The 25283-nt window shown below is 34.8% G+C and overlaps 3 protein-coding genes across 11 annotated transcripts; 1 reads left to right on the top strand and 2 right to left on the bottom strand.

The window, feature by feature from the left end:
- The first annotated feature begins 542 nt into the window (after window positions 1-542).
- On the top strand, window positions 543-4243 carry LOC109058537. Of its 7 annotated transcripts, none has more exons than XM_042726508.1 (6): window positions 718-846; window positions 1167-1547; window positions 1724-1757; window positions 1830-1904; window positions 2086-2281; window positions 2948-4243. In XM_042726508.1, exons 3-6 carry the CDS (start codon window positions 1726-1728, stop codon window positions 3692-3694), a joined length of 1050 nt encoding a protein of 349 aa, XP_042582442.1. In that variant the 5' UTR covers window positions 718-846; window positions 1167-1547; window positions 1724-1725; the 3' UTR covers window positions 3695-4243. The 7 variants fall into 7 exon arrangements, with proteins under 7 accessions (XP_018931280.1, XP_042582442.1, XP_042582443.1 ...); XM_042726509.1 differs by having other exon boundaries at window positions 1693-1757; XM_042726510.1 differs by having other exon boundaries at window positions 1679-1757.
- LOC109058527 (probable aminopeptidase NPEPL1) lies at window positions 4227-14300 on the bottom strand. The gene is made up of 12 exons (XM_042726503.1): window positions 14111-14300; window positions 11392-11577; window positions 10114-10284; window positions 9914-10003; window positions 8831-8912; window positions 8412-8554; window positions 8084-8161; window positions 6963-7063; window positions 6745-6868; window positions 5760-5936; window positions 5004-5114; window positions 4227-4920 (listed from the first exon to the last, which is right to left on the bottom strand). Exons 1-12 carry the CDS (start codon window positions 14258-14260, stop codon window positions 4756-4758), a joined length of 1578 nt encoding a protein of 525 aa, XP_042582437.1. The 5' UTR covers window positions 14261-14300; the 3' UTR covers window positions 4227-4755.
- An 812-nt stretch (window positions 14301-15112) lies between these two features.
- Window positions 15113-23292, bottom strand: LOC109081115 (syntaxin-16-like). Of its 3 annotated transcripts, none has more exons than XM_042726498.1 (9): window positions 22832-23292; window positions 20463-20474; window positions 20144-20251; window positions 19325-19465; window positions 19005-19167; window positions 18806-18894; window positions 17864-18007; window positions 17397-17477; window positions 15113-17212 (listed from the first exon to the last, which is right to left on the bottom strand). In XM_042726498.1, exons 1-9 carry the CDS (start codon window positions 22961-22963, stop codon window positions 17108-17110), a joined length of 975 nt encoding a protein of 324 aa, XP_042582432.1. In that variant the 5' UTR covers window positions 22964-23292; the 3' UTR covers window positions 15113-17107. The 3 variants fall into 3 exon arrangements, with proteins under 3 accessions (XP_042582432.1, XP_042582433.1, XP_042582434.1); XM_042726499.1 differs by having other exon boundaries at window positions 22883-23291; XM_042726500.1 differs by lacking the exon at window positions 20463-20474 and having other exon boundaries at window positions 22883-23292.
- Window positions 23293-25283: the final 1991 nt, after the last annotated feature.

The following is a 25283-nucleotide window of genomic DNA, read 5'->3' as shown; positions in this document are numbered from 1 at the left end:
GTGTGTGTGTGAGTGTGTGTGTGCCCCACTGTGTGTGTGTGTGAAAATGTGTGTGTGTGTGTGTGCAAAAAGGATATTGGTCTCAATGGATATATATAGGCAAAATAGATATATATATAATATATATATATATATATATATATATATATATATATATATATATATATATATATATATATATATATATGAATATATATATATATATATATATATATATGGGTCTAAAATCTAGATTATGTTTTTGCCCTAAAATAATGTTATTTTATTTATTTATGGTTATAGTATTTATTAATATTTTGATTTGTAACATTTTTATTAGTTTTTGTAAGCTTTATTTTTATTTTAGTTTTAGTAATTTTAATACTTCAGCTTCAACATACTTTATTTTAGATAGTTGCCATGGCAACATTTCTAATTTCATAATTTTTTTATTTTAATGTAATATTTATATTAATATTTTATTTAATTTCAGCTTTATTTCAATTTACGAAAAACAAGTTTTAGTTTTAGTTAACAGTAACAACACTGGTCCAAAAATATTGAAATAAAAAGTCCAATAAAGAATCATTATTAGGGCTGTATATACTTGTGCTTCCAACAATATTTACAGATCACAACGTTACGTAATACATGTTTGCGTTTCATGTGCTGGGCGAAGTCCAGTCTTAATTTTTACTGCGTAGGATAAGTGAGTACAGGTAAGCATATTCTCTGTTATTCTTTTACATACTTTTATATATAACTTGATCAGAAGTACTTGACATCTGTTTCACCAGCTGAAGCAACGCTGTTTCAGTAAACAAATGCATTGATCTGAGAAGTGGTTTGCTCTCACCTGAATAAGAGGTTTCATGGGTAAACATAGTGTTATTCGAACCAGAATAATAATAATAACAAATAAAATATCATTAGAACATACCAAAGCTCAGCTTAGCTAATATCTATTACATGAACTAACTATAAATAAGGTTTACAAGAGAATAACAGGAAATATATTAGCATACAGAACAGTACAGGAAATAACTTCAAAATATTATCTATTTATTTCTCAGCATGACATTAAAACATATTTTTGCTTACAAACTTACAAACCCAGAAGAAAAAAGAACCACTACTTAATTTATTTTATCTGTTTTACATTTTTAAAAGAGTAATATGAATAAGAGGTTTCATGGGTTGCATAATGCAGTACAGCACAAACAAACAATACAATAGGTATACCAAATCAGTATGGTAATTATTACTGTCATGGTATTTAAAAAACAAACAAACAAAAACATAGTATTGCTGTCCATTGCCATAACTGTTTCAACATCACAATAGTTGTCTGTAAGTGATAAAAGTAGCTCAGTGTGCATGATAATGTATTGTTTAGATGTTCATGTTTTCATTAGCTAAATTTGAAAAATATTTTTCTAAATGCAGAGTTTTTTGGAGTCAGTTGTTATCAGTGTGTTTGCAGGCGTGTTTGTGGATCCAGGGACAGTGATAAAGAGCTTGACTGTACCTCTTAAATAAACACCATTCAAAGGCAGCAGTTTATAATGGTAAGGACTAGGGGGAAAAAACAGTAGAAAAGAGATTTATTTTCCAGGAGTTTTGCTTGATGATCATTATATGATGATGTCTGGTCAGCTGAGATATTGTTTGCTGTGTATTCATGTGTCAACTGCTCCAGTTTAACTTGAAAAGGGAAGTTAACAGCTGCTATCCATGTGATCAGACATGGCAGAACAAAGTCCAGCCAAAAAATTAAGGAAACAGGTCAAGGGGTTTCTTTGCAATGTGAGCCCCATAAAAGACACATATTTTGATGCCGTTCTTCAACATGAAGGTGGAAATAGCAAAGTTGTGGTCTTCAGACCAGAAGATCACATGCACTTCCACAATGCTGAAAAGACCCGGTAAGTCTTCCTTCTCTCACAAATATAAAGGCATCTTATTCTTCTGAAGTTTCTAAAATGGTTTATTAAGCTAAATTTTATACTACGTAATACAGTAGAATTATTCAAACACCTATCCTGTTAATCTCTGTTATCAGATTTATTGTAAATGTGTGTCTAAACTATCAAATCCTTCGTGCAGGAGTTTAGTTACACTTGAGGATGTGGTTTTACAGTCGTCTATTGAGTCCAGCAGAAGAATGGACATCTTCTACACTCACAGCTCTAAAATGTCCTGCGTTCGCAACCTCGGAGAAGCATTTAACAACTGCTTTTCTGCTGGACCACAAGCTGTGCAGTTGTCGGAACTCCTTAAACTGCATACAAAACCAAAGAGGGTAGGTCGTTTAAAATATAACTATCACAAAATGCTATTGTGCAGTTTTACAAATTAAACAAATTCCTTGACGATGAAACCTACATCTCACATTATGTTGTTATACTGCCTGTATTTAAAGAATTAAAATCAATGCATATTTCACTAAGTTAGTATAAAATAAAATAAAACTATCCATAGGATATAATTTCCTATTTTTATCACTAACAAATAAACAATAACTTAATAAATAATAGCTTCCTGCATTTTATATTACTTTTGAGTTGGCAGACATGTTTTCCATTTATTAATAATAAATTCAAAACTGCTATACTGATTATTTAAAGACACAATTATAAAAGATTGTAAAACTACTAAAGGTAAATACCTTTTTCTGTATTTGCCATTATTTTATTTTATTTTTTTTATACTCTGTATTACAATATCCGGATATTTTTAACTCTCCCACTCAAATAAAATTCAATAAATAATAAAAACACATACATACATAAAATAATAAATGAAATTTAATTAAGAAATTAAAAAACAAAATGGAGATGTGTATTCAAGTAATTTTAGTTGTCATTTTAATGTTTTTTTGTTTGTTTGTTTGTTTTTTTTTTTTATAAAAGAGCCAAGTGTTAAGTCTGTGAGATATGTGTCTGTTTGTTCTCTGTATATTGCACAGGTCAACATCAATGCAAAGATTATCCAGGAGGTGCGCAGGGGAAACAGTGTTATATGGGACAGACAGAATCTTCCCAGAACTGAATATACTGTAGCAGATACCACAGGCTGCATGAGTCTAACGGTCTGGTGTGAGCACAGCATTACTGTCGGTGAATGGTACAACATCACAGACGTCTCTGTGAGAGAAATCAGCGGCAAGACATCCCTATCAACTACCAAAGACACACAGATCGTCAGCATCCCATCTCTAGGTACAGCAGCTGCTGTTCAAGTGCCGACAGAAACTATAAGATGTGACATCATTGGTGCAAACATTAAAAATCTCTTAATTTGTCCTCGGAAACACAAACTGAAGAATGTGACACTGTCAAGCCCAACTCTATATTGTATCTCATGCAACACACATTATAAAAGCACTGCCATCATAATGAACTTTAGTGGTCACCTGGATCTTAAACCAGAAACAGGAAATGTTGTGAAGGCAAAGATTGAAGACGAGGTCATAAGGTCAGCGCTCACGGTCAATCCCACTGCATCCCCAAAGGACATTATTAAGAGCTTGATTGCTCTGCCAGCCATGCAGATTACAATTCGCGAGAACGTCATTGTAAAGATGGAAGATGTTCCTCAGAAGACTGATATCAAGTCTGAAGATGAGCCTCCTATTAAAGTGGAACCTGTGAAAGAATCCAAGTTTTATTCACTATTCAATTCACAAGCCAGAAAAAGAACATTTACTGACTGACTCTGATAATAGAAAATCGTTACTTCCCAGTACTGTATGATTCATAAACTTTAGACAAAATCAGAATAAAGACAGTCTAACAAAGACTCCCAGGATGTGTAAATACTTTTAACATTTAAATACCTTTTTTCTTTAAAGAAGTCAATACATATGTACACACACACACACCTATCTATAATTGTCATTATACATACACATACATACATATATATTATATCTATATATATCATTTAATGTTAATTTTATATTTTGTCTTTAGATGAAACCTTAGATGAATGTTTATTGGGGAAAATGAATGGATTAAATATTATTTCCAAATAATTTCTATTTAATGATTACACAAAAGGTAAGCTACTTTTATTATTACATGCCATAGAACTAGTTTATTTAAAATGTTAGTTTTAAAGTCTAAGTTAATTGGTGGTGAGATATTGATTGTGATGTTATTTCCCTTTGCATTAAAATGTTGGTGATGTCACAATCTGTAGATTTTCTGAGTAACTGCAGAGAAAATAAATGTGAACAAATGTTGTTTCTTTTTGGACCATTTACTCGTTTTTTTGTCATTCACATTCCATTTTCTTCATTTGCCACACTTACAAAATTGTCATCAAATGTGAATATCGTCAGCACACATTTAGTCAAAAACATCACTGACATTGTGATCGTGTCATCATTTACGTTCGGAATGAAAATCAAATGATTGCATTTTAAACACTTTCTGACTGCAAAAGGAAAGATGTTGAAGACCTCAATACAGTATTTGCTGACAGATACTTCAAGCCCCTTGCTGTTTCTGCGACATTCCTTGTGGCAAAGTGTGAAAGATATTCACATGTACATTACGAAACACTGAGACAACATTGCACTTTTAATTAAATTCATAACTATGTGTATAAGCTTTACTGAGGGAGGTTACCTGAGGTGGTCAGTACAGGATGGTGTAGAGCAAGGTGTGTGTGTGTGTGTGTGTCTAATTGATACAACTTTTGTGAAAGAACATGTACAAGGCGTGACCGATATTTAATTGTTTTGAAGATTAAGAACAGTTTGAAATCATCTTAGACAAGTCTTCTCCTCTTGCAGTCCCTCTCCATCTGGTCTTCAGGGGCAGTTTTGGCTGTGGCGGCACCCAAAGGGGACACAGAGTTGAGCAAGGGGTCCTCAGATGCCTGGCCGAACAGAGACAAGAGCATGGCCACACCGAAACCAGTGGCTCGCTCCCCCTGTCCACAATCCACACTGATCAATTATTAACTGTTCTTGGAGAAATATGCATTATTTCAGTTCATGCTCCGTCTATACTCACAGCATGGACTGGTGAAGCGATGTCCACATGTACCCAAATACCTGGCCAATCAAAACCCAGATGAGAGCCAATGAAGAGGCCAGCACAGGAGCTCTGCGCATTCTCACGGTCCTGCAGACACACAAAATATGCACCAAATGCATCAGATTACTATTCAAATGAATTGAAATTTGTCTTAGGTTGTGAAGAATAGAAAATTCCAATTCAGACAGCAATAAAATAAAATAAATAAAAGTTATGATAAAGTAAAATAAATCAAATCAAATATTAAATAAAGAAAAAGTAAAAAATGTATAAAAAGTAAAATAAAACAAACAAAAAAAATGTAAAAGTAAAAGAAAGGATAAAATAAAACTTAGTAATACCAAATAAAATAAAATGGTAAAATAAAAGAAAAAAGTGAAATAAAGCAATAAATATAAAACAAGTAAAATAAAAATGTAAACAAAGTCAACAAAACTGTATAAAAAGTTAAACAAGTAAAATATAAATAAGTAAAAAACAGTAAAAAAATGAATAAGATAAAAAAGGTTTAAAGAAAAGAGAATAAAAGTACAAAAAAATTAAAAGTTAAAAAATGTATAAAATTTAAGCAAAAAAAAAAAAAGCTAAAAAGTCCCTCATGTCCTAACGGTTAACAATTATGCTGCACAATTCCAGTAACTTGCAACACTATAGTGAACATTTGTGTGAAAAAAAACAAACACTCTCTTTATCCCCTTTCACTTCACACCCATCTCTTCCCCGTTTCCTCACCGCCACAGAGTTCTTCATGTCAGCCACAGCGGAGGTGAATTCACTAAAGTGAAGCTCGGGGCAGTAGACCAGAGGATGTGCCAGGTCTCCGCTGCTGCGGCCCGCTCTCACACAAGCAGCTTCCCACTGCTCACTGTTGGTCATCACAGCAGCGTGATACTTCCCCGTGGAGATTCCCTGCAGCGGGAAACAAAACACAAGAGATAGGAGGTTTGAGAAGTATGGGACATACTTTTATTGACTGGGAACTGGATTTAAAAACAATTATATTATTAAGATTTAAAACAACTGTTTTCTATTTGAAAACATAATTTATCCTTGTGATGACAAAGCTGAATTTTCAGCATCATTACTCCAGTCTTCAGTGTCACATGATCCTTCAGAAACCATTCTAATATGCAGATTTACTGCTCAATAAACATTCCTTATTATTATTGATGAAAACAACTGTGCTGCTTAAAAGGTTTGTGAAAACCTGTAATAATTCTTTTGTTAGGATTCTTTGATGAATAGGGTTTTTTTTTACGTTGCTGTCTGATCAAAGTGAATTTTGGTAGCACTACTGACTAAAATGCATGACTAAAAAAAAACGAAGGGATTCAGTGGCCACTCAGGATAGAAATATAACTTTGCCAAAATTCAAAGTGCAACAGCCATTAAGCAGTTAAAAACAGCAATACATGTTTGCTGATACACAGGGAACTGGTTTGGGTTCTGGAATTCCTCCAATTGCTCCTGATATCATGTGACACGGATTTCTCTTTTTACACTTAGCTTGAAAAGAAATCTGGCCCAGAAATCCTGCCTCAAACATATCAGTATACAAGATCTTGTTCTCAGTCAATACCTGTAATGACTTGTACACAAAGAAGATGGAATGATTACACTGAAACGGAATCTAGAATTATCACCGTTTTACTAATAAGAGATGCAAGCAAGTGCATTCAGAAGATCCTCACACACTAATGTGTCAACACCAACGCACCTGAGCACCGGTCAGCGTGGCCATGTCCAGTATGATGTCTGCAGAGAGATCTTTGTTTGCATATACAACACCATCAGAGAGCACCAGCCTCCCTTCAGCATCCGTGTTGTTTATCTCCACTGTTCTGAAAAACAACAGAAGCACACCTCAGTTATAGGCAAACTGCATCGCTGGTTAGGACACATGGAAGATGTTTTCACTGGGACGCCCAAACTTACTTTCCAGAGTAGAGAGTGTGTATATCATCTGGTCGAGTGGCTGTAGGTCCCACTGAGTTCTCAGCTAGGCAGAAAACTGCATGAAGATTGTCCTTAAAGCCCTGAGACATGCAACAGAAGTCAATGTCTGAACTTCCAACATGCATTAAAATAAAAATAAACTAAGCTGTTAGCTAGCAGAATAAAAATAAATTAAGGTTACAATTGATATTAACATCCGTTTTGTGCAATGTGATCACAAATGCAGATGTAAACAGGTTTGCTTACACCACATTCATGAGGTCATGGATAAATACGGCTATGTCATATATGTAATGTAAACACTAATGCATCATTCATGCAACATGTAATCACTGCACCAAAACAATAACCTAGAAAAATGCAAAAAACAAACTACACGTTATACTTAAACGTTTGGGGGTCTGTATGATTTTTTTTAGGGACTATTATTCAGCAAAGATGCAATTAATTGAGCAAAAGTGAATTTATAATGTTACAAAAGATATCTATTTCAAATAAATGCTGTTGTTTTGAACTTTCTATTCATCAAACAATCTGGAAAAAAAATATATACAATGCTTTCCAGAGAAATATTAAGCAGCACAACTGTTTCAACACTGATAACAAGCAAATTAGCATATGATTTCTGAAGGATCATGTGACACTGAACGCTGGAGTAGTGATGCTGAAAATTCAGCTTTGATCAAAGGTAAGTTATATTTAAAAAAAAAAGAATAGAAAAGACATTTTAAATTGTAAACTGTTTAAATGTTTTGAACTATTTTTTAATCAAATAAATGCAGCCTTGGTTAGCACTGAAACATATTTCATTGAAAAACAAAATCTTACCAACCCCAAACTTTTGAGTACTAGTGTTTACAAGTCTTCACTGAACACATTTGGTATACTTACATCAGCGACACTTACACGTGAAATGAGACACCCTCCCATAAACAAAATATTAAATGGTGACTCCAGACATGTATTAATAATACCAGGTGTAAAGTGCAAGCCGTCTTGGCTGCCCACTTGTGATCAGATCACCAGAGACCAGGGTTAGGACCTTTAATGAAGATAAGTTTAGCAGCCAGCGATCTGTGAGCTATCAAAATAACCAGTACCTGTTTAACAGCAGCTTTAAAAGCTCCTAAAATGGCTGCGGCTCCTCCACAGTCTCTCTTCATTCCTGGCATTGTGGTCTATAAAGGGGAGAAAAATAAATTGTACAAATAACAAATAAGCCTAAAAGGAGTCAAATGTGGTGTTTCAATGTAAAGGGTGTCATTTCTGTGCCTCTAGCAGCAGCAAACAACATTGCAAAATATTTAATTTAATATTAATACCAGAAAAAAACATACAAACTTAACCTTGAAGAAAAAAACCACACTATTACTGAGAATTCTGCCCATATTTTAATACACTAGGCAGACAGTAAAGTGCAGTATTTACTTTGCCCTTGATGCTGAGACCGCCGGTGTCATACACAATGCCTTTGCCCACCCAGGCAATGGTCTGTGTGGCTCCTGAGGGAGTGTGGCTGAGCACAGCCAGTGCAGGAGGATGCTGGGCAGCTTTACCAACTCCATAGATACCTAAAGAGAGAGTGATTTTGCACACATGAACATATGCACAGAGATAACGGTCATCTGGGGTCATGCAAAGAAAAACACATTCATCTCAAGCTTAAAATAGCATGCACGATTTTTCTTTACATGCCAGAAAAACTTGATCTGAAAGAAGCACCACCAAGCAGTTCTGAAATAACACATACATTCACTCATCTTGTGATGAAAATGCAAGCCCATCTTTTTCATCATGGATCAGAGAATGTTGCAAACTGCTGACGTTTTAAAGAAACTTAGGATTACCTCCAAAGCCCTTTTGTTTCAGTTCTTCTCCTCGAATTATAGTTGGAGTGATGCTTAATTCATTCCCCACTGCCTTGATTTCCTGCAGAAGGTTGCATAATGTATTATGAGCAGAAAAGCAATTGCAGCATGCGTTTCTCACAGCAGTGTTGTTAGAATTCACTAAAATTAAGTTTTTGTTAACTGAAATAACTCTGAAACAAAATAAATAAAATATAAATACTAGATGAAAAACATAGACTTAAATAAAAAGAAAAAAAGAAAACACTTTTTCATTCTCCACTGACAGATTTTTTCTTCTTGTTTTAAGCATAAAAACTAAAATTTGTTCAATTTTTCAAGACTATGGGGACTATTATACAACCCGCATCTCAAGTAAATGCATCTTGATTTAAGGATGTTTAGGTATTTGTACTGAAAAGCACTGAGAAAGATATTCATTTTTTGAGATTCATGCAAAATTTATTGCCATAACTTTATGAATGTAAGATTTTCTGCTTTGATTTAAGACTTTTAAGACTTATTTCCCGCCTCTCAGATGCGGGCATTTCTGGTGCTTCTCTTTCTTAGTTTTCTTATTTCTCTGACTTATTTTCAATTTATCTATCTCCTTTCAGGCTCATATTAACATTCTTTCAATTACATCGCACTGCCCAGCTCCATCGTGTCATTACTGTGTTCTTTTCTAAAAAAGAAATTAAAATTTGCACTCAAGACACAGCCCTTTTTTATTCTACTTTAGCTTTATTAGTATTCTTATTAGCCATTTATTTTATAGTTTTTGCACTGAATTACTGAGTGGGGGATGTGTGTATGACAAATAAAGGCATCTCAATCTGAATCTTAAAACCTGCAGTGCAAACTAAAATTAAAAAAAAATTTGAGTACTAAAACTGAAAAACATTTCTATTAAGCTTAACTGTGTTCAAAAAATATAATAAAAGTGACAAAAGCACATAGAAGAAAAAAAAACGACTAAAACTTGAAATGAAATGAAATGAAAACTGAAGTCAAAATATTGATAAATACTATAATAATATATAATAATACGGTTTCACAGAAACTGCGAGTAGAAAAGCTTGCCTCCAGGAAGTCATCAGTATTCATTTCACTGCATGGAGTGTCCACAATTCGAGCAGCCAGACGAACTCCATCCGCCGCACTGGCAAGACACTGGAAAAAACCACTTGCACATTCAAATGGATGTAATATAATGATGGATAATCATAAATTATCTAGTAACCAACTTAATCTGAGGCACAGGAAACACTTCAATGCTTAACCTCTAGTGTGGAGACCTCCAGCGGGCCGTTGTCCTGACCCACAGTCACAAACTCCACAGTGACGTGCTTCTTCTCTGTCCTGCGAGAAGATGCTGAACGGCGGGTGAAGAGCGGGAAAGCTCGGGCAATGGCACACGCTGATGCAAACACATCAGAGCGCTCACACACCATCTGAAAAACAAACCCACTAATTTAGCTAATGTCAAATCTGAAGAAATGTTCAAAGTTGAGCTTCATCAAATAAATAGAAATAGAATAGAATAGAAAATATCTGCACATTTATCTCATTTTAACATTTAAAGTGTTGTGGCTGTATTTTAATGTTCACCATTTCATTCCATTGTAAATAGCATTACTATAAACATGGTTTTTACCTCTTTTTTTTTTTTTTTTAACTGAGCCATGAAATTAATTTCTCTAATCGTCTGATTACAATGGAATGAAATGGTGAACATTAAAATACAGCCACAACACTTTAAATGTTAAAATGAGATAAATGTGCAGATATTTTCTATTCTATTCTATTTGATGAAGCTCAACTTTGAACAACTTTTGTGGTATCAAACTTAGAAGACAGATCTGTAACTCATGAAATTACACACACACACACACACACACACACACACACACACATAAACACACACTCACAAACACACACACACATTCACACACACACACACACACACACACACACACAAAAATGTTTTTCTTAAATTATACATAATTTGCATATAAATTTGGATAAATAAAATGTTTTTAAAATAAGTCTTTCAGCAAGGCTACATTTATTTTATAAAAAAAAAATGCAGAAAAACAGTAATATTGTGAAATATTATTAAAATTTTAAATAACCGTTTTCTATTCGAAAATCTTTTAACAAGTAATTTATTCATTTGATGGCAATGCTGAATTTTCAGCAGCCCATCCTGTTCCTTCAGAAATCATTTAAATACATAATTACATATGAATTACAGTTACAAATCTGTCTTTTACCAAAAAATAAATAAATAAATCATGGCGGATACTGTTTTAAAAAAAAAAATTAGAAACTGATTTTAAACCAGGATTTTAAATGAAAGTGTTAACATAGAGTGAAGGAGATCCAGAGATTGTATGTGTCACATGGAAATTATGAGCAACAGAAAAAAGAAATGAAGACTAACGACACATGCTTTCAAGACCAATGCAGTCTGAAACTGCTGAAATATTGTCCAGGTCCATTTGAATAAAATAAGAGTTTTAAGCATATTAATATTAATAGTGTGAAATGAGACTGACCACAATGCATCGGTTGTTGCCGGTGGGCAGGCAGGTTCGGACGAGGCGGGTGAGGAAGTGTGCAGATGATGGGCTGTTGTGACGACTGACTCGTGAAGGAAGGGCCGCCACGGCTGCAAAACTCAAATACAGCGGGCAACTATCCGTAGGGTTGGGATTCAGAGAGGCCAAAGCCGCCTGCCATATCTAAAAAGCAAAAACAGACACAGCACACATAAACGAAAATATGCAGCGAAAAATGATAGTACCATGCTCTATTGTTTACCAGTGTACCTGAAACCTAATATACATTATTAGGTTAAATAACATGCTGATCATAAATGCAGTAACAGCAGGCAAACTAAACAATCCACAGCATGACTCCCGACGCATGTGGCAAGGACTTAGAACCTTAGGAAACAAATCCTCTGCAGCTGTGAGAGCAGACCCGTCGCTGGCTGACGAGTTAAACTCTTTCTACGGCCGCTTTGAATGCAACCGAGGCAGAGCGAGTCTGCTGATCAGCGCGTCAGGAAGCAGCAGTCAGAGCAGCGATAATCATGTGATCACCGTGTCAGGGGACGAGGTTTGGAGGGCTCTAAAGCGAGTGAACGTCAGGAAAGCAGCAGGTCCTGATGGGATTTCTGGCCGTGTTCTGAGGTCCTGTGCTGATCAGCTCGCTGGTTTGTTTACATCCATCTTTAATGAGTCTCTTGCTACCTCGGTGGTTCCTATCTCCTTTAAAAAATCTTTCATCATCCCTGTGCCTAAGAACAATAAACCCTCTTGTCTGAATGACTATCGTCCGGTTGCCCTCATGTCAACAGTCATGAAGGTCTTTGAGGAACTTATAAAAAACAACATTTGCTCCTCCATCCCTGATACTTTGAACCCTCTTCAGTTTGCCTTTCGCCCCAACAGATCTACTGAAGTTGCCATCTCTCTTCTCTCACGCACATTGACAGCAGCAATGGGAACTATGTAAGGCTGCTATTCATCAACTATAGCTCAGCTTTCAATACTATAGTCCCCATCAAGCTAGCTTGGAAGTCTTGGATTCAAGACTTCCTCACCGGCAGACCGGTGAAAGTTGGCCAGTTCATCTCCAGCTCCATCACCCTGAACGTAGGAGCCCCACAGGGCTGTGTCCTGAGTCCCCTGCTCTACGCTCTCAATACACATGACTGCGTGTCTTCCCACAGCTCCACATCTATTATCCAATTTGCTGATGATACTGTGGTTCTGGGCCTCATTTCCAACAATAATGAGACCGCATACCTGGACGAGGCAAAGAAACTCACATCATGGTGCCAGGACAATTGTCTCTCTCTGAATGTGAGCAGAACTAAAGAGCTGATTGTTGACTTCAGGAAGAGACAGCATTGGCCCTATACCCCTCTTATGATCAGCGGGACCCCTGTGGAGAGGGTGAGCAGCTTCAAGTACCTTGGTGTAAACATCTCCGAGGACCTGACTTGGACTTCAGACATTCAAACACAGGTTAATAAAGCCAGGCAAAGACTGTACCATCTGCGACCGCTGAGAAGGGTCTCACCAGCAATCCTGAAAACTTTCTATTCAGGGGCCATAGAAAGTGTATATGGTGGTATTAGTGTGATATGGGAACAGCTCCAGTCAAGACTGCAAAGCCCAGCAGAGAGTTGTGCGCTTAGCTGAGCGAGTCTAGAGGGTATTTTTTCGCTTATCTGAGAGAATTTTAGGTTATGCTCTGCAATATCTGAGCTGTTAAAATCATCAAGGACTCTAACCACCCTAGTAAATGTCTTTTCACTTTGCTGCCATCTGGTAAGCGCTTCTGTAGCCTGATGGCAAAAACTGAGAGACTTAGGAGGAGCTTCTTCCCCCAGGCCATCAGTCTCCTAAACTCAAACTCAGTCTCTTAACTTCTACATGACTTCACTTAATTATCAGTAAGATACTTAATATACTGACACTGTCACTAGCACACACCTCTATTGCTGCTATGTAAATACCCTGTACAACCTGTTTGCACATTCTTCTCTTGTACATTCCTGTTCATCTTAATATTTATTAAGTCTACAGTATAGCCTACTGTCCTGCACATTTTATTTTATAAGCATTTTATATTATTATTTTTAATCTTACTTTTTCCATACCATATTTATATATAATTTTCTTGTGTTTGTATTCTTTAATAATTGCACTGTCCATGGAGCGGACCTGACTTACATTTCCCTGCTGGTCATATGCTCTCCAAATAACCATGTATGTGACAAATACAAATCTTAAATCTTATACCAAGTCTATTAGGAAATGTTTACTTGATAACATGATGTGGCTGACTTAAGAAAAACTAAGAAATAAAAATAAAGGCTGTGGCTGTATGGCAGTAACGTTAACAGATTTATACAGTTCTCCAAAATATATGTTAGTGAATATCACCACAGCACATGTTAAAAAATAAAACAGGTAATTTATGTCCAAAATACCATGATATTACTATGATACTTAAAAGAATACCATTGCATTGTTTGTTAGAGGAAAGAAAAAGTGGCATTTTATTTAAATTTGTAACGGTTCGTCTAGAATAATAATAACTTGTCTAGTTAAACTGATTTAGTTATCTTGACGTTTCCATCAGTAAATGCAGATTAGCGGTCTGTTACACAACACCAGGCAGATTTCTCTCTAACTTTAGCTGGTAAGCTAACGCCAATGTGTTTCCAATCTCATTTACTTTTTATTTAACATTACGCACCTCTTTGGTGACCACCGGCTGCAGTTTTCCTTTCACCTGGGTCCAGTTGATCTGCTGCAGGTTAGCGAGTTGGCCGACGATGAGGACCGGGCGGTTCTGCGGCTCTGAGTCCGCGGCAGAAGCCTTGAACTCCAGCAGAACGTTCGCCATCTTCCGCCAGAATGAGAGTCTCTTCAGAGGGAAGATGCACTTTGACCTTACGCTTCTCCTGCCCGTCTCGCGAGCCCATGAGCTGACCGCGCTATTAATCTATTTAAATCTAGATATTTATTTCAGGTTATCGAACAAGGGAGTGCTTATAAAACGGCAGAACGTCTTACTGTAATAACATTACTTGAAGTATATTGGAGTACCGGTGGCGTTTGAATATGGTAATAATTCAGTAACAAAGTATCACATCATGTTTTATACAGTCTATGGTGTTATCACATAGCATGTGGCATTAACATCTTTTGAATTATGACCAAATACAGTTTAACCCTGTAACGCATTACGTATGAAAGTCTGAAAAAATCACATGTTTATTGAACGTTTAGACGAAATATGTTTGTGTTTTTGCAAAAGCAAAAAAAAAACAAACAAACAAACAAAAAAAAAACAAGCAAAAATACAGTATGCAACTGTGTGCAGCTGATGTTATTTACATGTCCAAAATGTAAGATGAAATTACAATAGCTTGTAATGTAAATCAGTGAGAGTTGACTGATTACACAGGCATGTTGGAGATAGTGTACAACAGGATTTACAGCAAAGTTTTGATCATGCAGGTAATTTAGAGGCTTTAGAAATTCATATATAAAATGTTATACAGCCAGCTTATAGGGTTAAGCTGAAAATAGTGAGATTTATTTTTGAGTTATTGTTTCAGTTGACTGAAAAGTCCTGATACAGTACTACTGTACTTTTTTAATAACTGAAATATATATATATATATATATATATATATATATATATATATATATATATATCAAAGCCTTTATAAAATAATACACACCATTCATCTTTATATATATTTTTGTTTTAATTTCATTAAAAACCTATTCAGCGTTTACAGAAGGTTCAGATAGCATACAATAGTACCATAATGGCAGAAAAATATTATATTCACACGGGGTTTCACGCCAAAACCATGGAGTAAATCACATTAAATGGATTTAAGCCTTGAATGTGCAGTTATATATTTTTTTCAAACCTTCTAAAATTACATAAGAACAAACGGTCTCTGTATTTATAAAATAACATGGTCAACTTCATGATTTAACCCCATCATACAGTAGTGGTGCAATAACCCTTCACAAAAGCCAACAGGAATTGATTTTTGAAAGGACAGAAAAAAGTAAATCATTACAATATACAAAGAAAAAAAAAAGACTCTGGACTGCCAATAGACAACAATAGAACTCCATAAATGCTGTACACATATTTGCATCTTAAATAAATAATTTCATCTTGTACAGGGAACAGTAGTTTAACAGTCAGCAGACCCAACTGAACTTCAGTCTGAGACGGAAGGTCAAAGTTCAGTTTAAGTTCAAAGGTCAGACTGAATGATATGGTTGGTAGTGACAACACAAGCCAATGAAACATGGACAAGGAAAGCTTTAAAAACATCCAAGTTCAGCGCACAAATGTTCACTCTTTAAGGCAAGGAACAGAGTGAAGCAAAAAATCTTGATGAATCACTCCTGCTTTTCACTGAATAAATCACTGAAATGATACTGATGTAATGACAACAACACTGCCATTAAAACATAGACAAACACATGATGGTGCATAAAACACCTCCGCTGACGTGGGCAGAGGAACTAATGTCATAATCCCAATGATATACATTTTACAACATTAAAGAAAATTAAAAACTGAACATGGTAAATGCTTTGAGTACACGTTGCTCATTCCTCAGTCAGCAATTTCCTCCACGGCTGACTGGAATGTCAGTGCTTCTCTCTCTCTCTCTCTCACACACACACACACACACACACACACACACACACACACACAGTGGAAAAATTTCAGATTAAATTACAGGAAAACAGTTTATGATGTCATCTTGGGTTCTCATCTAACAAACACATCCTAACCGGCAAGCAAAGTCTGATTCAAAAGCAGCTTATGACAGGTTTCACTGAAGATGATGACAACTGATGTTGATTGAACCCAAGAAAGTGGGCGAATCTTTAAAAACACGTTCAGGTGACATTGAACCCAATATTCAAAAGAATATGCATCATGAAATTATTTTTACAACCATTAAGCCCCTAAAGTCTCAGTTATTTTAATGTATTCTAATTTACCTTCCATTATTATCAATGGTGATTCCCATTAGATTTGTACCACTGTTATACAGTAAAATAAAATACTGTAATACTGCAACTGTACTTTCTGATTTAAAATAATTTAATTCTGCATTACAATAATGAGAGTTGAGAGGGAAATGTCCAACAAAATAAGAAGAAAAACATTAACAAGGCTTTTAGGATAACTTAAGCAAAATTTTGGGATGAAATAGGACCTGGAAATTCTTTTGAAATTCTTTTTTGGAATTCTTTTCTTTTTTGAATTCCCCCAAGCTGATATGATTATCTTCCGAGGATAACTCATCTTTTCCCATTATCCTCTTGTTTACTCTTCAAATGAGATGACGAGGGCAGTTGAGATGAGCATGCTGCCATATTGCATCCACGCTCCTAATTACTGTGCTTATGCGGGAAAAATGAAGACAAATGGCCCTCTGAAAGAAACCCGAGTACTAAAACTGCCTCTCACTACAGAATTAAACATGAACATCTCCAGACACTGCACTTGGTGACCAGAAGGGGGCGTCCTTATTTGCTTTACTTTGTTGTGTAGTATTTTAAAACGTAAGCGCTTTCCAAATTTCGCCAAATTTTCCACACCCAAACAATGGTGTTGAAAGTTAGCATGCATACCCAGTCACGCACACAACAGTTTCTCTCATACATACAGGTAGATCCCTCCTAGAGGCCATGGAATGATTCACCTAAACTTTGTCCCGAACAGAACAAGTATTAGAACAACAACTATGACAAAGAGAATTAAAATGACCAGCATCTTGCGGTTTTTCTTCTGGTACTGTTCAGCCTAAGAAAGGAAAGAGAAAAGTTGAGTGTGCGTTCCACCTCTATTATGTGATATTATTTTTAAGGTATCGTGGATATTGTGTGTATATTAATATTACACAACAAATGACTGAAAAATTAAGTGTAATCAATTACAACCCTTGACATGTTGCTTAACACATCATCAGGCTTGATAAGAGCCTCACCTTCTGCAACTGCTCCAGCCCCTCCTCTGTTTTGACACAAGCTTGCTCCACATTGAAGTCAATTCTGTCGAGGACTGTGCCCTGCATTTCAATTTACAATGACATTAACAATGCATATTTTAAAAACATAATTTGCATATTTACGCAACTGGCTCAAACCATAATATTCATTTTGTGTAGGAACCTAAATTATTTATAATCCTTATTTTTATTATTCATTTTTATTAATTCCTATATAATTTATATTAAATCGGTTTAAATATATAAATAAATTAAAATATACAATTACATGTAAAGAATCTAAAATGATACAAGTTTTATGACAGGACCTGCTCTGTTAAATATATATATATATATATATATATATATATATATATATATATATATATATATATATATATATATATATATATATATAATATATATATATATATATATATATTCATTCCATTAAGAAGCACACTGACCTGTTCAACAACCATTCCGGCAAGATCTCTAAATATCTCATTAAGGTCAGAGATGGACTGAACAATTTGTCGAATTTCTCTCTCTCGCTCTTCTACCAGCACTGTGTTTTCCTGAACCAGCACTAGTTGGTCAGCTGTAAACCCCTGAAAGAGTGATACAGACAGATGTCAACCATGTACTGAAAATAAAATGCTATTACATAACAAAAGTTGCAATGAAATGTAGATTACTTTTTATATTTACTAAGTTTGAAATAATCAAAAAATTAATCAACACACAAAAAAAATTTGAAACCTTGATTTTAAGAAAAAAATCTGTAAAATGACACTTTAGCAACTTCTTGATTCTGTAATCCTATTATAGTATTTTTCACAAATAAAAAATAGTTAACAACATTTATAAAAAGTAAGTAAACATTAACCAACAGTGGACCCAGTAAGTATGTTAGCACTGGAAATTATATTTTCTTACATAAAGACCAGGTAAAGCTAATTTGAATATGAATATGACAGCAGCAAACTGGATATAACACAGCATAGTTTATTCTCTGTCAAAATAAAAGCCAAGCCAAAATTTATCGGTCAATGCCACTAACTTAAAAATGCCAAATATCGGCCGATATATCGGTCGACCACTGCACACCAATATCTAAATGTTTGCTAAAAAAAAAAAAAAAAAAAAAAAAAAGATTATTAATTTTCTATTATGGCCCATATTTAAATTAATGTATAGAGCGTTCACTCTTAAGGTCTGGAATTTAGAATTTACATGCTTCAAGGGACATTAAGCATCAAAATATGACAAATTAATTATAAATGTGCTTCCAAAAATGTCAGTAATTTAAAGCAACAGCGACTGGTTGACACCAATATAGTCACCAGTATGGACACATGTATGTAGCGTATATACTAAAAACATGAGTATTTGTAAAACAGTCTCACTCTGTCATATAGTGCAATATCTTCATCTTCCTCCACAAGAGGACCAGAGTCAAAAAAGTGCTTGGATCTTTCTTCACGGTTTTTCATACCTATAAACGCAAGTAAGATGTATCAAAGATTAATCAAAAATACACAGCATGATGTAAAAGCTAATGTTCTTATATTGATTAACATTATTTTTGTGTTTGCATACACTTACGTTTCAGGTAGCTTGACTGTGTGTGTCTGAAGTTGAGAGACAGTTCTTGAAGGCTCTGAGCCAGTGAGGAGACCACATTGGTCAACAGCCTGTTTTCTTGCTCTGTACAATGACGGCTCTGAGTCTGGAGCCCCGTCACGGCCCGCTGGCACCTGTGAAACATCTACACACACATATGCAGACTCAGTACAACTGCTGAAAATCGTTTATGATGTGTGCTTTGATTAATTGCTGTAGTTTTTCTGTCTGTCCACTTCAACCTCTTTAGTTATAACAGATGGCGCTGTAATAAAACAGGATTTCTGCGTGTGTTATTATACCTGTGTAATTTCCTGTGTAGTGATCTCGATGGCGTGCTCCTCTTCACTGCTGTCATCCAGCGTGGGCCGGTTCATGTGTTTGTCGTGCAGACTGGCCAGTTCCTTCATCTTCTGACGAATACGTGTGATTTCATACTGAATCTGCGGGAACAAGGACTTCACTGTTCACTCTGTTGACTATGGATAGAAGTCTTATTTGAGCGAAGACTATGTATGCCAATGTCAAATATCTATATCTAGGTTTAAAATAAATACTGTTGATTAACATTAAACATTAAATTGTTTAAGACCACTTTTTATGCAAGCAAGAATTAATATACAATAACATTTAAAAGTTGGTAAGAATTTTTAGTGTTTTGGGAAAAAGTCTTTTATGTTCAGTAAGTCTGCATTTACAGTAAAAATGAAAATATTGTGAAAAAAATAAATGACCATTTTAAATGACTGATAAGGGGGCCATGACTGGGATTGGGAACCGCTGCTTCAGAAATTATACTAATATGCTGATTTGTTCTCAAGAAACATTTTACTACACATTTTTTCAGGATTCTTTGATAATATAATAAATGTCTTGCCCAGTTCATTAAATGTCACTTTTGAATTATTTCTTTTAAATATTGTAAATTATATTGTATATATTGTAAATTGTTTTACTGTACACTTTTATTTTTATTTTTAACAAACTAAGGGGTGGGTCTAATGAATACTCTGGTAATTCATAGCATGCCACAGATGCTGCCAGTAGAGCTTAACCTGTTTTGAAACTGGAACATGCCTTTAAATGTCATTGATCACTTAAAACAAACATCTAATAATTACCTCATCCACTCCCTCCACCCATTTAGGCGGGAGTCTCTTTGTGACACCGATAGCAGCCTCTGGATCCAAACTGATGCCTGACACCAGGGCCATACGGTCATCAGCCAACTAACAGACAGAGAAAGAAACGAGGGCAAACATCACATTTTTGTTGATAAAATCTGTGTAATTAATTCAAATACAGTAAATGTAGCTGTATGAGAGATTATTATTAGTAGCTGAAAGAATTATTGGACAAAATATTTAATGAAAACTGAGCAATCAGTGTAAAAAAACATGGGCGGAGCATAGCAAAGGAATGCTAAAACATCAAGATTACCTCATCAAACTCCTAATGTGATAGGAAGAGCCCAGCGATGTCCCATCCAAGTAGAGGAGAGATAGAAGAGAAGGGGAGGAAGAAGAGGAGTGAGAGGAGTCCAAGACAAAAAGCAGAGATCAGCATCAAAAAGACTGACAGCAGGACTTGGACAGAACTGGACAAATCAGGAACAAAAACCAATAAATGCAAAGTGTTCTTAACTGAAGATTAATTCTAATATAGGCTAATGTAGAAGACAGAAATACATAGATACAAAAAATATATGTGCATATGTTTTTTGGCATCATGATGCAAGGTACCTAAGATTTGTCCATTCCAGCCCAATAACTCCAACATCTTAATCCTACTGCATAACTGTGCTACTGATTCATAAATGCACTAAATAAGATACTAGGTTTGGAAAAACAAATTACTGAATTTATAAAATGCAATAAAAGATTAAGCTGGAAGATAAATTCTATTTTTAACCCACAGCAGCACACTGGCATGATTACTTTAGACCTGAGCAATGCACAGCAGAAGATTCTGTCAGGATTTTGCAAGAAGTGCTTAGCTAGACCACAAGTACAGACAGGGAAAAAAAGAAACATGCAAGCAGATGGTAAAGAATGGAGACACTACACCACACAAAACACAAGCAGGCATGATATATGATTGATATAGGATCAGAATGACGTCCGTGCTAGTAACAGTGTCAAATACTGCATTGACAGACATACAAAACCTGTCTGTCAGGAGCCAATCAGGAGCCTATAAAGATACTGGAATATTTAAAAGCATGCTGGATAGCAGGCAGCCCACCAGCATCAAAGAGAAAGAAAAATGTGATGCATAGCTTATCTGTAGGAAAGATCTATGGAAGATCGGGAGACAAAACATACTGCCTTTGTCTGGAGTCTCATTTTAAAATGTAAAAACATAACTAGAGCAAAAGTATGTAGAGAATCAAAGAGTCTCACACAAATATTTTAGAAATGTAGCGATAAAACACTACACTACAGTTATTATGTTTGTAAATTAATAAAAATAAGGTATTACAACAGCTTAGAGGCATTTAATGAAAAGTGATACATATAGGCATAAATTATGATTTTAAAACTGCATATTTTGCAACTTCCATAAACCTGGTTAACCAATTAAAAAAACATCCTAAAATTCTAAATATTTAATTTAAATTATTTTTGTATGATCAAATTTCAGGAAAAAAGCTAACCTACACTACTTTTCGAGGTCTGGGGTAAGACCAATTTCTGAATAATAAATGATTAATTTTATCAAGCAAGGATACATTTAATTGATCAAATGCGACAGTAAAGGCTTACAAAATATTTCCATTTCAAATAAATGTTGTTCTTTTGAACGCTGCATTCATCAAAGAATCCTGCAAAATCAGTGTTTCCACAAAACATTCAGGTAATATTAAGAAATGTTTCTTGAGCAGCAAATGAAAATGTTTTAAAAAAAATTAAAAACCAAAAAAATTTATAGTTTCTGGAGGATCATATGACACTGAAGTAATAAAGCAGTTATTTTAAATAGAAATAGTATTTCACAATATTCCTGTTTGTATGAAATAAATGCAGCCTTGGTGAACATAAGACACTTAAATAATAATAATAATAATAATAATAAAAACAACCCCAAACTCTTGAACAGTAGTGTTTACTGATTTTGACATTACGGTTTCATTTTGTTTTCTAAAGACCTAAATTTATTATTCTAAAGTTATTAATCCTGGATTAATCACTACTTGATTTATCATCTTTGTACATTCATTATAGAAATAAAACACAATTACAAAAATGTGTAAATGTTTCTCTAAGTTCATACATCTAACAGCTATCATTTTCATAGCTAATATTATTATACCTTATATTTTCATCACATATTTTGGCCACATTAACATGAACTTCTTTTATAATATAATAGGCCTCCTTGATTTTGTTCCACACACAGTACAATTGGATCTCCATAAACGAAAATATACAGCTGCCTTCATATTTCAGGAAGGGGCCCATCATATTTTAGGGTCCCTGGCATCAAAACGTCCCGCACTGATAAATTAATGATCTAAACGTTCGCAAAACTGGCACGAACATCAACCTAACTAATTTCGTTGCCATTCTCGTGTGTTGAGAGAAATCAAAATGCGACTGAATGAGAAGTGTTTGATGGACAGCTAGCCGGTTTGCACAGACCTGCCAACTCCTCACACGGCAAACAAAACAGTAACGTTAGAGGTCTGTTGGACAACCGACTGGGCCGACTGACATCAACAAACACCACTAGCTAGGGCTGTAGTCTAGCTAGCTCAGAATCACACACACGCGAAAACAAGCAATTCAGACAACGGACGTTAGACTCACCGCAGCATTGCTACGTGTATTCAGAGTACGACGGGGGTCGTATGTACTCACTTGCTCAGCCAAAATCTGCCGGTTTTGGATTGCATTGTTCCGCATTAATAAGAAGGCATCGGTCAGTCGCCGAGTTGCCATGGCTACGCAATACAAGGCGACAGTAAAATGAAATAACTGCGAGCTGCCTCGATGGCTGTCTTGAGATTAGTTAACGTTACTCAGCTCGTCGCCAAGGCAGCTGGCTGCTAAACTAGCGAGCAACTCAGCGCCTCCTCTTCCGAGAGGTTTCGGCTCTCTTTTAGACCGAGACTGTCCTGAGTCTGTATCCTGTAAAGTACTGCGACATTACAAGACCGATAACCCAAGTTCTCAGCTCGGCTTCAGATAATGGATCACCATCTCCACTTCCGTTACCGTGACGTGGAATACGTAGACGTGACTTCACAATGAAACTTCCGCTTTGGAAGACTGGTTGGTTAATCCCCTTTAAATATTGTATCAATAACAAAACTAAAGAAATACATTTTAAAATTTTGCATACCATCTACCCTGTTAAATCAATAATTTCAAGATACTCTGATATTGATGATTTATGTTCTTTTTGTAAAAAGGAGAAAGAGGTGTTAACCACTGATGTGTTAACACATTTGTTTTTTGATTGTAAAATTACCCAAAAGTTTTGGAAAGAATTGGCAGGTTTAATTTTTTCTCTTGTAAAGGACAAATACTGTTTTTCTTTAAAGGATATTATTGTGTACTATGAAAATAATGTTAAAAAAGGTCTTGAATACATTGTTAATTTATTCATATTGCTGGCAAAATTTTATATACATAAACAAAAATGTTTAAACTCATCCCCAATATTTAAAGTATTTTTAGTTGAATTTGATTGTTTTATATCTTCATTGGAATTGATAAAAAACAAAATTACCATGTTTAAAATATTATGATATTATTTTTAGATCCCCTGTTACTAATTAATGTCACAAAGTTTATATTACACTGACTGTCTTATGCTGTGATCTGTAGCCTATGTTATTTGTTCTGTGTTCAAAAAAAAAAAAAAAAAAAAAATGAAACTTCCGCTTTGGGCAAATGCATTTGCAAAAATCAGTGACGTTATTATTTATTTCGACTTTTATTTTGAACATGATCGTTTTACTTATTAAATTGCATATCATGAAATACATTTTGTAATACTTTAACAATTTGATAACTGATTTGGATTTGTTTACTGGGTCCTATATATTAATAATACGAAAATTTATTTTATATTTCTCTTATTTTTATACTGTATCGAAAAATATAATAATAAAATGACTCATTATATTTAAAAATATACATTTTATGTATTATCATTGTCTAGTTTGTATTTTGTTCTTGATAAATAATAAAAAAATGCAAAATCACAGATGATTTTTAGCCTAGACCTACATATTTTTTTTTTATTCAAACCTTGATGGTATTTAGTAAATAATATAGAAAAGCAAATTTTTTTTTTTTTTTTGCGAAACTTTGATTATTTAAACTTTTAAGTATATTAAAAATAAAAAAATCGAGTATCTTATTTGATAAAAAGTTGAATTTAACTAAAGTGTTGTCATTTATTGGTATATTTTATTTCAGTATTTTTAAACTATAATAACGAACATAATGAGATATCTTAAATTATTAATCTTTGTACTATGGTTTTTGTTTGTATGTTGTTTTTCATCAATAATGAATGTGAATGAAAAGTAGGAAGAGGGTAGATTTGTAAACATAAAACCTACCTATTTATTAGCCAAAAACCAAAAATAAATAAATATAGGCTATATTCGTAAATTGTAAACAACTTTATCCTTCAAACTGGAGCATAGAAATCATTTTGTTTCAAATCAATTTTAAGTGTGGCGTTGTGTGAGGATTTGGGGTTGTTTGCTGTTGTATTCAGACTTGGGTCATAGTGTTGGGTCTGTCTGAAAAGAAAAAAAAAAGCTGAAGAATGTAATTTTAAACTATTAGCACACTCATTTTTAATTAGCATAAGTTCTCTCTTCTGTACTGTTACGGCGACTCAGAAGGACCATTTGGCATTTCCACAATTTACATAAGAAATAGTATCATTTGAAGTTTCACCACGCGGCGGCAGTGTTTCCTACCTGAAAGATCACGCGCACAAGGGTGGACGTTAACAGGGAAAACGTCTGTGTGAACGCTTTCAGAAAACGTTTTACTCCAGATGTAGAAAACGTTTGGATCTTGAAGGGATAACTATGATAAAATAGCTTTCTCCAGCGGCTGGGTGGGAAGTGACATACTTTGAGCATTTCTACATTGCTGCTGCTTTCCCGTGTGGAGCAGCAGAGGAACTGAGTCATTTATCTCACTCAACCTGACACTGTCTGAACCCATCTGTGAAAACTGTAAACATGGCTAGTCTCCAGCTCCTATCTATCTATCTATCTATCTATCTATC

Source organism: Cyprinus carpio, chromosome B6 (genome assembly GCF_018340385.1).
Source record: "Cyprinus carpio isolate SPL01 chromosome B6, ASM1834038v1, whole genome shotgun sequence".
NCBI lineage: Eukaryota > Metazoa > Chordata > Actinopteri > Cypriniformes > Cyprinidae > Cyprinus > Cyprinus carpio.
The sequence above is the reverse complement of the archived record's forward strand: the minus strand, read 5'-3'. Positions and strand labels throughout refer to the sequence as shown.

What these genes read in the sequence shown, in the direction of transcription:
- LOC109058537 (XM_019075735.2), top strand. Translation starts at nt 1,726, where the DNA reads ATGGCAGAACAAAGTCCAGCCAAAAAATTAAGGAAACAGGTCAAGGGG. An exon ending in CACAATGCTGAAAAGACCCG is followed by an intron (nt 1,905 to 2,085) that starts GTAAGTCTTCCT and finishes TCCTTCGTGCAG; the next exon opens with GAGTTTAGTTACACTTGAGG. An exon ending in TGCATACAAAACCAAAGAGG is followed by an intron (nt 2,282 to 2,947) that starts GTAGGTCGTTTA and finishes TATATTGCACAG; the next exon opens with GTCAACATCAATGCAAAGAT.
- LOC109058527 (XM_042726503.1), bottom strand. Translation starts at nt 14,260, where the DNA reads ATGGCGAACGTTCTGCTGGAGTTCAAGGCTTCTGCCGCGGACTCAGAG. An exon ending in GCAACAACCGATGCATTGTG is followed by an intron (nt 10,285 to 11,391) that starts GTCAGTCTCATT and finishes TTTGTTTTTCAG; the next exon opens with ATGGTGTGTGAGCGCTCTGA. An exon ending in GAAACAAAAGGGCTTTGGAG is followed by an intron (nt 8,555 to 8,830) that starts GTAATCCTAAGT and finishes CTCTCTCTTTAG; the next exon opens with GTATCTATGGAGTTGGTAAA.
- LOC109081115 (XM_042726498.1), bottom strand. Translation starts at nt 22,963, where the DNA reads ATGGCAACTCGGCGACTGACCGATGCCTTCTTATTAATGCGGAACAAT. An exon ending in ACAGTCAAGCTACCTGAAAC is followed by an intron (nt 18,895 to 19,004) that starts GTAAGTGTATGC and finishes TTGCGTTTATAG; the next exon opens with GTATGAAAAACCGTGAAGAA. An exon ending in CCGGAATGGTTGTTGAACAG is followed by an intron (nt 17,478 to 17,863) that starts GTCAGTGTGCTT and finishes ATTGAAATGCAG; the next exon opens with GGCACAGTCCTCGACAGAAT.